Below are 16,745 nucleotides of genomic sequence, written 5' to 3'. Positions count from 1 at the left end.
GCTCTTTCATCAAAGGTAGGAACAACTTAGGACTAGAAGTTCAGTCTACTTCAGTCAGTAGTGCTCATCTTCCTTGGTGTGGATCACCAAGATCTCAATCATCTTGTTCATCTCCTACTTCTTCTCCTGGTTGTCTTCTTGCCAGGCTTGTGGGGCACAACACTGACTGAGAACACGTCAGGGAACAGGGAACTGTTTGTCCGCACCACTCTACGGGAGTTAATGGTCTACGTCTTGTTCCTGGTGGATATTTGTCTGTGTGAGTAGCTCCGTGTACGCTACGCTACGCTACTGCTACACTACACTACACTACACTACTACTACACTACACTACACTACACGACTACTACACTACACTACACTACACTACTACTAGATACGTATCTAGTACCTATACACAAACCATGACAATATTCCATCGTCACAAGACAGTAGAGCCTCGCTTTTCACAGGACTTGCATTTTTTTTGCTACCTTGACTCTGACATGCTCCGATTTCAGATCAGCATTTGCAATAAGCGACTCTTGTAATTGAGATTAACTCCAGAACCCAGCCCTTCTCTCATCCGTTGCCGTGGTTCACTTAATCCAGGTTGGAGCCCCGGCACCCCTCCCATACCAATTAAACACCCTCACCTCGCAGTAGCAGGAATGGTGCGTTCAGGTACCACGAAACAAAAAATACTATTAGGGAAATTGTTGAAATTGTGGGTAAACAGTAGTACACGCATGTTGTATATGTTACCGATATTATTATATTTATCATTTTACTGCATTGCATTGTTGCCATGGTCTCACAGTGAGATGTATATAAATATGTATATCATATATATAAAAATGATAAAAATTCTAATGAGCCAAAGTTGGACGTGTATTCAAGAAATTGGGACTTTGGACTTTGGACCATAAAGAGCTTGATGTTTTCATGGTGATCACCCCCCCCATCCACCTGAGAGCCTTTGTCCAAGCGGCCATTAGCGGTGAAAAGAACGTGACCACAGCCCTCCTGCCTTCAGCGATAAGCTTTGGTCTGGTCTATTGTTTCTTTGTCTGATTTGCCCCCACGTTGTTTGATGAGGGCTATTAGCGTCAGGATGGCGAGCTCCTCCTCAAACAAACCTCCACCTAATCTGGATCCACACCTGAACAGCCGTCTTATCTCGGAACGCCTGCATGGACCCGCATTGAGAGCAGAACCTGAGCAAAGCAGATAGGATCCAACGGGCGACGTTAAGATGTCATCACCTTGTCTTTCAGTGACCTACGGCATGACCAGCTCCAGCACCTTCTACTACACCAAAGCCATGACTGATCTGTTTGTCAATACAGCTGGAGAAGGTGGGGTCAAGTTTCAGTCCATTAGCACCATGGCCGACTTCTGGGCTGTGAGTATTTCTCCATCTTCTCCATCTTCTCCATCTTCTCCATCTTCTCCATCTTCTCCATATTCTCCATATTCTCCATATTCTCCATCTTCTCCATATTCTCCATCTTCTCCATATTCTCCATCTTCTCCATATTCTCCATATTCTCCATCTTCTCCATATTCTCCATCTTCTCCATATTCTCCATATTCTCCATATTCTCCATCTTCTCCATCTTCTCCATATTCTCCATATTCTCCATATTCTCCATCTTCTCCATATTCTCCATATTCTCCATCTTCTCCATCTTCTCCATATTTTCCATATTCTCCACATTCTCCACATTCTCCACATTCTCCACATTCTCCATATTCTCCATAGTCTCCATATTCTCCATATTCTCCATCTTCTCCATCTTCTCCATATTCTCCATCTTCTCCATCTTCTCCATCTTCTCCATATTCTCCATCTTCTCCATCTTCTCCATCTTCTCCATATTCTCCATCTTCTCCATATTCTCCATCTTCTCCATATTCTCAATATTCTCCATCTTCTCCATATTCTCCATATTCTCCATATTCTCCATCTTCCCCATATTCTCCATATTTTCCATATTCTCCACATTCTCCACATTCTCCATATTTTCCATATTCTCCATATTCTCCATATTCTCCACATTCTCCATATTCTCCATATTCTCCATATTCTCCATATTCTCCATATTCTCCATATTCTCCATATTCTCCATCTTCTCCATATTCTCCATATTCTCCATATTCTCCATATCTCCATATTCTCCATATTCTCCATATCTCCATATTCTCCATATTCTCCATATTCTCCATATTCTCCATATTCTCCATATTCCATTTCGTATGAATCAGTGACATTTTCAACATGGTTCTCCTGGACCAGTTTTCTCAAGAAACATTGCTAGATGGCCTCTACTGGACCAAATGGTACAACAACCAGTCCATGGCCAGTGGAGACCAGTCCTTCATCTACTATGAGAACATGTTGCTGGGGGTCCCCAGGATGAGGCAGATCAAGATCAAGAACAACTCCTGCAAGGTTCACAAGGACTTTCAGGATGAGATCACCGGATGTTTCGACGTCTACAACGACAAGAAGGAGGACGATCTCAGCTTCGGTCTCATCAATGGCACTGCGTGAGAAACTCAACTCAGGTTCAATGCCGACTGTGTTCTTCTTCTCTTTCGATTTGAGATGTTCCGTCTTGTGTCTGGGCAGATGGAGCTACAACTCAGAGAAAGATATCAAGGGTTCTTCTCACTGGGGATTGCTGACCACCTACAGCGGAGCGGGATACTACCAGGACCTGGGCCGAACCAAGGAGGAAAGCACAGCGGTACTGAAGGAGCTGGAGGACAACCTTTGGCTGGACCGAGGAACCAGAGCCATCTTCATCGACTTCTCCACTTATAACGCAAACATCAACATGTTCTGCGTCATCAGGTGCAAACTGCAGTCCAAACCGATTGACTGGTGCCCATGTCGGGTTTAACTGTGCTCTGTCCACAGGTTGGTGGTTGAATTCCCAGCAACTGGCGGCGCCATCCCTTCCTACCAGATTCGGACGGTCAAGTTGATTCGCTACATCAACTACTGGGATTACTTCATCCTCGGCTGCGAGATGCTCTTCTGTTTATTCATCCTCTACTACGTCGTGGAGGAGATCCTTGAGCTTCGGATCCACAGGTTCTCTTACTTCAGGAGCATCTGGAACATCCTTGACATCGTGGTCATCCTGGTAAGAGACCATCAAGACCATCAAGACCCTCACAGACTAAAGACGTTTGTCATTCGTAGCTGGCCGTCGTTGCCATCGTGTTCAACGTCTGCCGTACCATCAAAGTGGACAAGTTGCTTGGAAAACTGTTGGAACAACCGGAAATCTATGCCGACTTTGAGTTTCTGGCCTTTTGGCAAACACAATACAACAACATGAACGCAGTCAACCTGTTCTTTGCATGGATCAAGGTGAAGTACTACCTTTGCGTACTCGCAGTATTTAGCGCTTCCTCTAAAACGTGCGTTGTTCTCGTCCCTGCAGGTGTTCAAGTACATCAGCTTCAATAAAACCATGACCCAGCTGTCGTCCACGTTGGGTCGCTGCGCAAAGGACATTGTAGGATTTGCTATAATGTTCTTCATTGTGTTCTTCGCTTATGCTCAGCTTGGATATCTGCTCTTTGGTACCGAGGTGGAGTCCTTCAGCACCTTCGTCAAGTGCATGTACGGCAACGAAGTAGCAGAGTTTGGAATATTTACCAGGTAGACTAAAACGCTCTTTCCATCTCCCGCAGCTTCACCCAGTTCAGGATCATTCTGGGAGACTTCGATTATGACGCCATTGACCGGGCAAACCGAGTCCTTGGACCAATTTATTTTGTGACCTACGTCTTCTTTGTGTTCTTTGTTCTGCTGGTAAGTCCTCCAGCTGCTCAGGTTGCTGAAGTAATCTAGCTACTCAGACATGATCTTTCCATAGAACATGTTCCTGGCCATCATAAACGACACGTATTCCGAGGTGAAGGAGGAGCTCTCCTCCCAAAAAGACGAGCTTCAGATCACTGACATCATCAAACAGGTACCAGAACGGGTGTAGAAATGGGACTTGAACATCCAAATATGATTATATTCCTTGGATCATCTTCCAATCCAGAGCTATCTGAAGACCTTCATGAAGCTGAAACAGAAAAATGAGAAAATCTCAGATGTCCAGAAGGCTCTTCGATCTGGATCCGGGGAAATTGAATTCAAGGATTTTAGAGAAACGCTGAAAGAGTGAGTGACGATCTCGATGTCCGAAAGTTCCGAGAGGAATCTTTACCACTCTGATCCACTGGCAGGATGGGACACGCGGATCACGACATCACTGCGGCTTTCTCTCAGTTTGACCGTGACGGGAACCAAATTCTTGACGAGGACGAACAGGAAAGGATGAAAACGGAACTGGAAGAAAAGAGGGTCCGTCTGAAGCAAATCTGGAATGTCTTCATGCCAAATACTTGTAGGAAAATAAATATCCCATCATCTTCACAGGATGCCCTTTGTGCCGAACTCAACAATCTTGGAATGAACTATGGGAAAGATTTAGGGGGAAAGACCCCCGCAACATTCACTGAGCACAAGAGCGTCCCCGTGCACCAGTATATGGACCGGGAACACTTCCTCAGGTGAAATTCCTGAATCCACCAAGACTTTTTGAACATTAATTGTGTTCCTGTACTTTGACTGTCTCTCTGTCCGCCAATCACAGACTGGCCAGGCAGGTCCTCCATCTTGAAAGCGCCATGTCCGGCATCGCAGCCAAGATTGAGTTGATTTTGGAGAAAACTGGAATAGAAGATGGAACTGAAGGGAATAAAAACGCTGGGAAACAGGCAGTGACCAATCATATTGTGAGTATTGATGCCCATATTTACAGTACTTGGGAAAAGTTAGAGATATTTGACTTCCGGGTGAAACTTCAGGACGAAGCTAAAATGCAGTACTAACCTTTTCAGGTCAACTTAATTCTCCTCTGATATGCGCATTTATTCACATGTTTAGGATATTTGTCTCCAGGAAGTCGCTTACCACGTTTTTGTGGGCACTTCCTTGAGTACGTAACTAACAGTACCAGGCCATTACGAGACCAGATCTTCTCAGAGCGAAAATGACCTTCAAGGGTCAGAGAGTCATTAGCAGCTTGTAAGAGATCCAAAAATGAAAATGTATCGGTTGTTAGATATTATTACACCTACAGATTCAAATAACTGATTGTGTGCATTGTCAGTCTAACAGCTTCTCATAAAAGGCCTTCTTGACACTAACACTCACATAGCACAATAAGTTGTGCAACACTTACATACGGCTTGACTCATGGAAAAATACAGGGACAAGACGCACACACAAACGCAACATTAACCTTCATATTCTCTGTGTACTTACTTCCTCGTTGATGTTACCATCCGACGCTGTACCCAAATATATTCTTTTTTTTTATTGGAAAATTGTCTGATTGTTGACTAATCCTCTGATAGCAAAGTGGTCCCAAGAACCAGGAAGAAAATCCTAGGAAAAAGAAATAGCTTGGATCTTAAACACGCAAACACTGAAGAGTCGGACGCGTGCGTTCAAACGTTTAGAGGTCAAATGAAGTTCACCTGGAAAGGTTACACGGCATTGTGGGTTCATCATGAAATTTCCACAGGAAGCAGAACTTTTGGTAACATACAGTAAAACATGTGGCAAGAAGATTATTATTATTATAAAGATTATTATAGATTAGAGATGTACAGCTGTAAGGACTCTAGATTAGACATTCAGGTTGTTTTGGTTTATTGCAAGCTACTGCTAAGCTAATCCGATTGATCATCTGGAGAGCAACTGAATGTCCGTTTCTTTCCGATTGCTCCCGTGCAGGCTGGTCAGTCCGGCTCAGATGGGAGCATCCTCGTCTGTGTGGACCGAGGGACAAAACCTGCCTTGTCGTCGGGGAGAATCTGCGCCATTCCCACTTACGACTGTCACATGTGATCAAACCCGGAGGAATTACGAGACGGAATGACCGCCTGAGCGTGAAGGAGAACCAGTTAACTGAACAAATAAGTGCTTTAAAAATGATATTCCCTTAAAATTAATACTTTAAATCTGGAGTCTGGGCTGCATCCAGTATTCAGTCCGGGATCACAAACAGGAGGCTATTACTACGTAGAACACTGTCTCATAAAGAAATACTATAACCTTCACACAGCAACCGTTACTACTACTACTACTACTACTACTACAACACACGACAAATAATAAATAATTTTGCCAACTAGAAACATGTAACTTGAGCAACTTTTTACAAAAGCAGTGCCGAAGAGCATGCTGGGAAGCCGGAAGCACTCCCTAGTATTCCCAGTAGCTGTAGTTGCCCGATGTGTTTACTTGCCTGTCACATGTTGTACTGTCATGTTGTGTTTGTAGTACGTGTTCTGTCTCTCTCCATCTCGCCAGGGCTTGCAGGCCGCGCTTACACAAAATACGGTCACAAATTATGGTCCCGTGTGCCGCATGTTGGAAACCCCAGGTTGCAATGGAACACACGATCCCCTCACATTCAAACTTGTATATATTGTACATTGGTTTTCCAAGTTGGCGTGCACTCCAGCTACAGATGAAAAATGTTACGCTGAACTATTTAGACAACTACAACGTAGTGTTTTAGCTGCAACATATACACGTACATTTCAGTGGAATTGTGTGCAATATATCAAAATACTCATGACTGAAAAGCTAGCCAAGTTCAAGGTAGTTAGTTTATAGATGTTTAAGAATATTTGACCATTTACTCAGTCTGCCTTCTATGTGAAACATGATTATATTTGATATATTAATACTGCTCATCATGAAGCACATCATGTTGTGTTTAGATAGCGGCGCTTCAAGGTGGCAAACGCAGCTAAATACTGTCATAAATACTGTCAAGTGTCTATTAAACATACCAAATCGTCTGGTTTGAATGTGTCTTTATTTGAAGTGACTAAATGTGTTTTAAAATGAAAACCATTCCCAGCTTCTATTAAACATCACTTCTGTTATACACACGTTTTCATTACATTCAATATCTGATGCAACAAATATATTACAATCGTGCGGTTCAAGCGAAAACATCTGCAACCTGCTACTTGGAAGAAATTTGCTAATTCTTCTGTGGAGAGTTTAAAGTTGGCCAAATCAGTTCATTCCTTTCATGGGAGTTATATACATCCTTATGGGTGTTGTATTCATGTCTGCCACCAGTTATTGTCACTCATTGTATAACCCTGTTGTGTTAAGCCACCCCAGCTGCCCCCAAAATGAAATCATCAAGTATGTTTACTAATACCAGTCATAAAACACAGTAAAAAATGGCACCTATGCAATTAAATGAGGATTTACCTTGAAGTCAAGGGTGCACTAAGGTGCCAGAGTAGAGTCGAATGGCCAAAGAAAAATGACAAATAAAAAACCCATGCAAGAAACTGTGACCAAAGTTCTTTGCTTAGGTCTACGAGCCTAAAGCCAAGGTTACAATAGTTGAGGAAAAAGCAAAAAAAATATTTTTGAATACTTGATATTCCTCTAGGAAACCAGCCCAGAATCAGCATAAAGGAGGGGATTTTTCTTAAGCTGTAATTATTTGTAAAAGTGAACCTACCCTGGAGTTTGTCCTTGCTACGGGACAGGTCCTCCATACTATAATACAACATATGAAAACTTACTCAGAACATGCTGTTAATCACTTGGGGGGTGGGGGGTGCAAGCTTAAGGAGCTGTGAAATGCATCTTTTTTGTGTGTATAGAAAACTAAGAAATGCCTCCACATGTTACAATTATTTAAAGCCACAGCACTCCATAGAAACGGTTGAGTTCTATTCACAAAGCACTTGTCATTCATATCAAAAACAATGCAAATTTATGGCTGTTGGCTGAACACAGACCAACTAGTTAAGGTTGCCGTGGCTCACTGCCATTGGAGCAATGATGGGTTACACGTGATATACGCTAGATCATCTGTAGACGTGTGGCGTTTCCTCGTATTGTATAAAATGATAGAAAATGCCCCAAGCACGAGCAGTACATAAACATTGTGACGAGACTGCAACTAACAAACATTCACTCAAAATAGTTTATTTTGGAAGTGTGAAGAACATTGTTTATATTGCTGTAATTTGATCTAACAAGAGCTTTGAAACTAAAGTCTTTTTAATATTTCATTGTGTTTTGTTTTGTTTTGTTCTTAAAGCTTGACTCAAAATGTGAAATGTGAGGGGAGGACTGTGTGTGTATTAGACGTGATTGGGATGTTTTAGCCCACATCCAATACAAATGGCGTGTTCCCACCTCTTGTCCCTTTGCTCTGGTCCAGGCTGACTTCACTGCTTAATGGTCACATGTGTTGAGCTCAAGTGTTTGTATCCACTATTATTATTATTATTATTGGTATCTTCAGCTGGGACAAACGTTGCTACACTTTGGATGCCACATCCTAGAAAGCAGAAAAAACACCTTTTGCAAAGCTCAAATGAATCACACTTAAGAGGGTCAAATAAAAGTGTGACACAGGAGTGAGAACACGGCTTTTGGCTAAACTCTCTTTAAAACTTTTAGTGAGTTGGGCACTACTGTTTAAAATATCGGTTAAACCAGTTCTTGTGGGGCAAATATAGGCTTTGAGAATATGGCCACCGGCCCTTGACTGCTGGTTCTTCTCTTTAGACTTGCGTTAGGACCAGTTCACTGAGTCTGGTACCCAGCCATGTTGAAGTTGGACACAACAGACCCTGCCGAAGCTGCAGCCTGAGCTGAGGGAGACCCAAATCCTCCCACCCAGGCAGGTGACTGGGATTGCCTGTCAAAACAACACAAAAACATCATCAAATTAGAATACTTACAAGGCAGGTTGTTATGATGATATTTTAGCAAATATGAGCATGTAAGGCTTTCATGAAATGCAGTAATACGCACTCTACTCCAAATCCCTGTTGGTTCCACGACTGTCCGTACATGTTGTAGGAGGGAACTTGCCAGCCATTTGTCACGTACTGCTGCCCATACTGCTGCTGCTGCTGGCCCTGCTGCTGCGTACTCCCATACATCTGATTCCATTGCCCCCACTGACCATACTCAACCTGGGCAAAACAAAATACATGAATCAATTCTTCAAATTCATCTCAAATCAATAGCTAAATGGCTGAAAGTTGGAAAGCCTTGGGTCATTAGGACCCATAACATGCATGGAAAGGTCTTACTGCAATCTTACAAGGTTACATTGGATGGGTTCATTTAGCATTAGACTCAAACAAGTTGATTTTCTCCTACCTGCTGTGAATTTTTGGTCATATCAGAAGATTCCTTGCCCCAGTAGCACTTGACTATGTGTCCTTCAATGACTGTCCCATTTACTGACACAATGGCATGGGCCGCACTGTCGTGGGAGGAAAACCTTCAGAGGAAGAGAGTTCAAAAGGCAACTTTAACCAACAGAAACATTGACAGGAAGAAGGGCCCCCTTATTACATGGACAAAGGCATCATGTTCACACAAGGTAGTAATAAGGCTGACATGGAGAGGTCAAACGCTGCAATAGATGATGAAAACTACCTGATGAAGGAGTATCCCTTCTCTGGGAAGACTCGAATTTCCATGATCTGACCAAATGGTGAAAAAGTCTGCCGCATTAATTGATCTAAAGAAGTGGAAAAAGACATTGAGATATGCAAATGGTGTTTGTGGACAGTGACAGTGTTGCGAGGACTGCTTACCAGACAATCCAGACTGGATCCCTCCGCAGTACACAGTACAGTTCTGAGGACTGGACTGGCTCACAACATCATCAAACCTCAGCTGCTTTGACCCATCTGAAACAATTACAAAACAACTGAGACACAAATAACATCAGTACAGAATCAAGACTTCATCGGCCTCGAAAACCTACTGTCTTGAGAGGTCTTTGGAGCAGGTGGCTTTCGTGTTGCCCAGTTGGTCCGGATTTGACGTCCTCCGAGCCACTGGCCCCCCATGTGAACAATGGCATTCTCTGCATCCTGTAGAGACAAATAAAGGACTTAATACTGCTAATTTGCTTAATGCCATCATAGGCCTGTCACGATAATGTATATATCGATTTATCAAATGACAAAAAAACCAGGTCAGTAATTATGAGTCGATCTGCAATGATTATGTGAAAAAGTTGGAAAGATGGAAGTTACTTGTTTGCGTCAATCGCGCCATGAACTTCATCACGGAATTAGTTTTTCTCATTGATTATTGTGTGACTAAATGATATCTTGGTGTCATTGGCGTGAATTTTCTTGTGTTACCTTCATTTCAACGCTTCTTTTTAAAAAGAATTGTCTGTGTATTGCATCTTTATTGGTTGCTAAACTCAATGCTAACCAGCAGCAGTATTTTACACAGCTCAAATTCATAGAGCTCCTATGATAGTTTAACAATAAAATACATAAGTGTGTGTTTGTGAAGGTTTTATTGAAGTATTTTTTTTCTTAACAGAAACTATCTTTATGATACAGTGTCACTGGGAGTATTTTAAAAAAAAGGCTGCAGGCACATGGCTAGAGCTCACATAGTAGATATGGTGTTTAATATATAGTAGTGGCTAATATTCTGCATTCCACGTTGGTTTTTATTCACATATTGTGTTGCTGTGTGTGTAGTTCCTTTGACACCAAAAGTAGGAATTGTGTGTGACGTGGTGATGCTCCATGATTCGTGGAATATGACATGGTTCACACAGGTACACTACACTTGAGTACCATCTAGTGGCTCATATGTGACATGACACAATGATGACGTGACAATGATCTTTGATCGGTAATCTTAATGATAATTGTTTAAGTCGAAATTATCGAATATCGATAGATAATTAATAGCACAATTATCAAACAGCTATTTGTTTTATCGTGACAGGCCTAGCCATTTGATTAATTATAATAAGCTAAAGCAGTAGGAATACTACATAATAACTGTGCTTGTAGACACAATGAGTACATATAAAGTACGTACATAGTGTCTGACTATGTGTTAACTGTGTTCTACATAGAACTAACAAGAAAGTAGAGTAATAAACAGGAAAAGAAATAACCTTTCATCTGTGTTGTTGCAACAAACTTACCAGTTTGTTGTAGAAGGACACAAATCCATACCCCTTTGATTTGCATGTCGCCAGGTCCTTCACAACACGAGCATCTCTGAAGGCAAATGTGAAAACAACCTCAATGAGTATTCCAGGCACAGAAACACTAAAAAAGCAGCCACGCAAAACACACTGACGTGTGAATCCACTACACTGTCCCATATTACTGGTAGCTATCAGGACCCTGGACTGAGCTTTGACTCAATGACTCAAAAATAGTCATTACATACGTATACATGCAATATACAGAAAGGCTTACAGAACTTAAAATGTATTAACAAATATTTGCTACCAGAGCACCATTTTTCTCCACACTACAAAATCAACTACGGAATTTTCAGGAAACAGATTTTATACACTACCATGCATTCTTAAAATCAGTGGTATAATCTTCTGTTGGTGCTCTTCCTACAAATTAAAAATGCACACAATGCACAAAAAAGGAAAAGATTGATTAAATTGCATACGTGGCCAGATTTTGTTCAATTGTCCTGGTCGGTTCTTTACCACCAATATGAAGTAGCTTTTGGGGAGCTGCAATTTTGAGAAACTGAATTTTCGGAGAGGAAATTTTGGAAGAAGAGCTTTATGTGTTAAAACTATGCAATTCAAAATGAAACAATTTATGAACAGATTTAGAGGAATACATGTAATATTGAATGTAATAATCTACGCTATAACACGTAAATACAAAGCATCTACAAATGAAGACATAAGAGGAAAAATGGAATAAATAGAGAAAAAACTACATCTGAGTCTCCAGAGTGCACAGTTCCTTGCTGTTAGCCTTCAAGCTCCTGTCCAATCCTATGAGCATTTCTGTAAAATAACCAAAATGCTATTACTTCACTGAGACTCACATCTAAAGGCTGTTAAGGTTCACATACAAAGCTTACATTTTGCTGACACTTACCATAAAACTAAATATGCAAAGAAGTTGGCAAAAAAACACACGTGAACAACTGCAATGTAGCGCCTTGTCAGGGGATAGGTAATAAACGACTGACAAATTTGACTATTGTTATTTTTAAGACAGAATACAGAGGCGTAGAAGTGTATATTCATCTGTTCAGGTAACAGCGATCCAACTCATTTAAATCGACTTTTAACCTAAGACACAGCTCACCAAATAAAGCTGTTGTTGACCTGAGCCATTTATGTTAACCTAAATATGTATATATTGCACAAAAGCTCACTTTTCTCTCACTAGTCAAACGTTTGCACGTGTTTCAACTTGATTATGCTGTCCAAGTGTGTCCAAATATTTGACTGGTATTGCATCAATAACACATATTTGTATTTGCATTTCACAAGGTATGAGTTGCTACAGGCGTTACAAGCAGATCAATGTGGATTGTGTCTTATTTTGCCTGTTATACCATATAATACATGTTTAGTAGTTATTCATTCTTCTCTCTTCGTAACGGAAGGATTCAATTATCGGTGTACAGTGGAGCCCCGCTTTTGGTTGGGATTACACTCCAGGGCCACCAGTGAATGGCAAAAAAACAATACAGTACAGTACAGTACAGTAATCCATCAGCAGTCCCCGCGTCACGCTCACATTTTTTCAAAAATTGATTTATTTATGAATCATACTATTCCCGTGAAGTTGGATTCCTTATTTACAAATGGAATATTTTCACAGCCGGGTCTGGAACCATCTAACAGCGATAAACGAGGGATTGCCGTCTTTCCATTTTAGTTCATTTAGCCATTTTTATACATGTATAGTTAAAATATCATTTTCGCCACCTTTCCACAGTCGGGTCTGGAAACAATGAACTATGATAAACGATGGAGATCTGTAATTGTGTCGCACATAAAAAAACAAACACAGGCTTCCACTGCCCCCCCACCCTCGCCTTCCAAACCCTCATGCTAACTGACAATGTTCTCCTCAAATTTCAAATCAACATTTGCAATAAAAGTGACTGTTGTAATTATTAGATTAGTACCAGAACCCTCCCTTTCTCTATTCAATTGCCATTGTTCACTCACGACAAAATGCAGGTTTTCTGCACTAAATGTGCCTCATACTTACAAAACCAATATTTAAAGTATAAAATGCATACAACTATGGTGCATTCAAGAACTAATGAGCACAGTGTGAAATCTCAATGGTCAACGAGAACACATTATCAGTGAAGCATAAAGACATAAACATGTACTGTAAAAATTGTGGGCTTTCTTTTCTCTCAGTGGCTCGTGTATGTTGTTTTTTTCACCCAAAATTTGGAGGGGTTGTGAATTTGCGGAGTTGCGACTGAGCGGGGATCCACTGTACTGTAAATATGTTCATGTTGCTACTTTAGAGAATGGTAGAGTAAAACAACATTTTTACAAAGTAGCATTTATGCTGTATGTTAAACAGAACATAAAAAAGAGAAAAACCTACGAGATCTTCCCAAAAGGTGCAAATGCAGCCCTCACATCCTCAGTGGTAATCTCAGGGCTCAGGTCACCCACAAAGACATGGAAGTGGTCTACAATGACAACAAATTGAAAAATGGATTCATCATTATTGAATTTAGCAAGTCCATAATAGGTCACCGCACTTACTGGATGTGTCTTTCTTTTGACTACTGGGAGTGGTGGCCCAATTTACTTTCACCTCCTGGAAAAAAAAATACAAAATCTCAGGTCAACAGTTTTACATAAATATGGAAAAATATTATGCGTTTCGAAAAGATGAAATGGGCAACAGCCCAAAAAAGGTATTTCACCTTTCCTAGTATTTTCCTTCCGTTCATGGCTGCTAGAGCTGCTGCAGCATCTCTGTGCTCAAAGAATTCCACAAAGCAATAGGGGTCATTTGTTGTATGCTGCAAAAGATAAACAAACGTTAATTCAGCTTTTAATTAGGTTGTCTATGGTGTGACATAAACAGACAAAAAGACATTTTTGCCATTCTTACTTTTGGGTCAATTTTAGTCATAGAGCACCAATTTCTACCTAAATAGTGCTGGATGTTTTGGCAAAACATTTGAATCTGGATTTTCTTGCTTGGGACTGATTCTCTAGAGTCTAGAAAAAACGTCTAGAGTCTAGACGTTTTTTTTTCCCAACATGCATGCCTCATTGTTTTGTTCTGCTTAAAAAAACAACACTACCAATAATGTGTCTGCCATTCTTCATGGGAGGACCCAAACTGGACAGTTAAGTGATTACTTTCATAGAATTTAAAGTTAAAAACATGGCATGCTCGCTCACACCACAACACAAATATAAGGAAAAAGAAAGGACAATTATATGAAATGGTATATGATATGATGAATGGCCAGTGCAGTGGAACCAAGGCGCTCTGGCCGGCAAGGCTCCCTGTGAGCTGTGGAGGGTGAGGCGGAAGAGTCAGCTATCATGCCAATGACAGTGCAGCTTGAGTGAAATTACTGCATTTGTCGTGATGCACCTAGTTAAAAATAAGTCAAGTTAAAATAAGTAAAAATAAATATCAAATGGCAACAAAAAAACCCAAAGGGAGGAAACCTCAAACCGAAGCCTTGCTTTGAGGGGCCGACCACCGCCTTTACCGACAAACTTATACAATAACCTCTGCACGACAAGTGCTGGATGAAGGACAATTCCAAGGGCCTGTGGTTGACAGAGCCCACAAAAAATGTGCCAAAGTCACAAAATAAAAAGGGGGTCCCAATGTGATTCCCCTGCCCCCATTGGGCCCAGAATTCCTTGTAGCACCCCTGTAAGTGTGTGTATGATTTTGTGTTGCTGCTGTAGTCGTTTACTGTATCTGAGTACACACAAAGTAACAACACAAGCAACATATCCCCAAACATATGCTGCCTGCTTACCTCTGTGATCATTTTGCAACTTTTACAAGGCCCTATCTGGGTGAAGAGTTGTAGAATCAGAATCTCCGTGACATCCCTGGAGAGATTTCCCACGTACCTAGAGGGGAAAAGAGAGGGACATTTCTGTCACAACTAAAACGATCGACACGTCGATACTGTCGAAACAGTAGGTGAAAAACTTGATGTAAACGCATTTGTGAGCCGGGCTAACGTTGCTACCTTAACGGCTAACGACATTTTCCGTAGTTGGTTGGTCGGCATTGACGTATTAGAAACATACACATATTCCTGCAACAATGCTTGTAATCTCATATTTTGTAAACACCTTCACTGGAATATGAGAATATTAGACGTTGCTGTTGTATAACAAGACAACTAGCATTGACAGCGCGTCTTAAGTTAGCTACCGGTTCCCCAAATGAGGAAAACAAATATTAGCAAGATTGCGACAACTAGTGTTACTTACAATGTTCTAGGATATGTCTCGTCGTCCATTGTCAATATCAGCGGTCACAAACGACGAAAAATGTTGTCTAATTACTAGTAAGCTAAAGTTTCTCGGTTTCTAAGCGCGCTGTATGAACGACTTGCTAACTAGCCAGAAGCTAGCTAACCGGACACCAGACCCTACGTCACGAACGACGTCACGGATACCGAGAGCGCATGCGTGTTTGTACATGAATATCTATGACAGAGCCTTAGCCAACCCAAATATGTTCTCAACTTTAAAACAATCTGAAAGTAATTATAAGATTATAAGTATAATTTAGAAGTTCAGGACCTGGCCGGACTGTTCTAGACGGTTCTGTAGGCGCTTGGGTGGCTTGTGGAAGCGGATGCCCGTAAATTGTGTATTCCGGTAACGTTTAATTTAAAACACGATTTAAGTGTCTCCGGGGGACACAAGTTTTTTTATTGATCTGAACAACAAAAAATTACAATACAATATTATGTACAGTTATGTAGAGGCTTCATCTATACTTTGCTCAACAGTTATAAAAACGGTTTCATGTTTTCAGGAGGGCACTTATATTTATTTTCAAAGTTTACTTTGAAGTACACTTTGAAGAAATAACGAGTCTTCAAAAGTGTACCAAATGAATACATAAACATTGATTACTCTATATACCACTGTAAGAGGTTAAGTGCACAAATAAAAGGTTCTCACTGTAACAAATTATGATGTCAGACATGAGTAGTTTAGAGTACTACTTTAGAGTAGTTACCCATGTCCTTGCATCTCTATTTTTACAGTTTCTTGGTATTATTCCTTTATTTGTGTGTGTTTCTGTTTTCCACCTCCCATGTTACGTTTTTTGTTTACCTTTGCTGTGCCTCCTAGCCTCTGTGCGCTGATGTTTCGTTAATTAAAGTCATTATTGAACCAACTGGCCATGTCCTCGCATCCTGGGGTGATGCTACAGTAAATCATAGCAACACATGACAAAAGTACTGTAGCCAAAATAAAAAGATTGATTGGCTTCATCATGATAAAAACGTAACAAAGAACAACTTGAACAATGAAGGAGTGAGTGTCATCAGAGGTGTCAATGTGCCCACACTGCTTCACACCAATACAGTTTACAGGAAGTTCTTTCTTTTCAACTATATTCTATATTCCTGATGTACCATATAGCCAAGCTCAGTGAAGAAGCCTAAATTCTTTGTTTCTGGCCGCCTCTTCCACCTCCACCGGGGGAACACCGAAGCGTTCCCAGGTCAGCTCTGAGGCATAATCCCTCCAGAGTGTTCTTGGTCTGCCTCGGGGCCTCCTCTATAGGCTGGGCATGGCTGGAACACTTCACCAGGGAAGCGCTTGGCTTAATTGACTGTCGGACCTTTCAACATACCCTGGCGGCAATAAACCAATCAGAGAACA

At 41.2% G+C, this 16,745-nt stretch overlaps 2 protein-coding genes across 4 annotated transcripts; one reads left to right on the top strand and one right to left on the bottom strand.

The window, feature by feature from the left end:
- The first annotated feature begins 1,248 nt into the window (after window positions 1-1,248).
- pkd2l1 (polycystic kidney disease 2-like 1) lies at window positions 1,249-6,076 on the top strand. Its single transcript, XM_078794370.1, has 13 exons — window positions 1,249-1,384; window positions 2,279-2,532; window positions 2,615-2,839; window positions 2,906-3,134; window positions 3,194-3,364; window positions 3,438-3,619; window positions 3,691-3,811; window positions 3,876-3,974; window positions 4,050-4,171; window positions 4,237-4,354; window positions 4,430-4,563; window positions 4,647-4,788; window positions 5,795-6,076. Exons 1-13 carry the CDS (start codon window positions 1,268-1,270, stop codon window positions 5,906-5,908), a joined length of 2,028 nt encoding a protein of 675 aa, XP_078650496.1. The 5' UTR covers window positions 1,249-1,267; the 3' UTR covers window positions 5,909-6,076.
- A 2,232-nt stretch (window positions 6,077-8,308) lies between these two features.
- Window positions 8,309-15,523, bottom strand: tial1 (TIA1 cytotoxic granule-associated RNA binding protein-like 1). 3 transcript variants are annotated; one of them, XM_058063873.2, is made up of 12 exons: window positions 15,333-15,521; window positions 14,867-14,963; window positions 13,781-13,879; window positions 13,617-13,671; window positions 13,453-13,540; window positions 11,034-11,109; window positions 9,837-9,945; window positions 9,664-9,759; window positions 9,503-9,587; window positions 9,221-9,344; window positions 8,867-9,030; window positions 8,309-8,750 (listed from the first exon to the last, which is right to left on the bottom strand). In XM_058063873.2, exons 1-12 carry the CDS (start codon window positions 15,359-15,361, stop codon window positions 8,636-8,638), a joined length of 1,137 nt encoding a protein of 378 aa, XP_057919856.2. In that variant the 5' UTR covers window positions 15,362-15,521; the 3' UTR covers window positions 8,309-8,635. The 3 variants fall into 3 exon arrangements, 2 of the variants coding, with proteins under 2 accessions (XP_057919856.2, XP_057919867.2); XM_058063884.2 differs by lacking the exons at window positions 13,781-13,879; window positions 14,867-14,963; window positions 15,333-15,521 and adding an exon at window positions 11,804-11,873 and having other exon boundaries at window positions 13,617-13,673; XR_013629214.1 differs by lacking the exons at window positions 8,309-8,750; window positions 8,867-9,030; window positions 9,221-9,344; window positions 9,503-9,587 and having other exon boundaries at window positions 9,745-9,759; window positions 11,004-11,109; window positions 15,333-15,523.
- Window positions 15,524-16,745: the final 1,222 nt, after the last annotated feature.

This window comes from Doryrhamphus excisus, linkage group LG10, assembly GCF_037039965.1.
Source record: "Doryrhamphus excisus strain RoL-2023G ecotype Guam linkage group LG10, RoL_Dexc_Guam_v1.1, whole genome shotgun sequence".
NCBI lineage: Eukaryota > Metazoa > Chordata > Actinopteri > Syngnathiformes > Syngnathidae > Doryrhamphus > Doryrhamphus excisus.
This window is presented reverse-complemented; position numbering and strand designations above follow the sequence as displayed.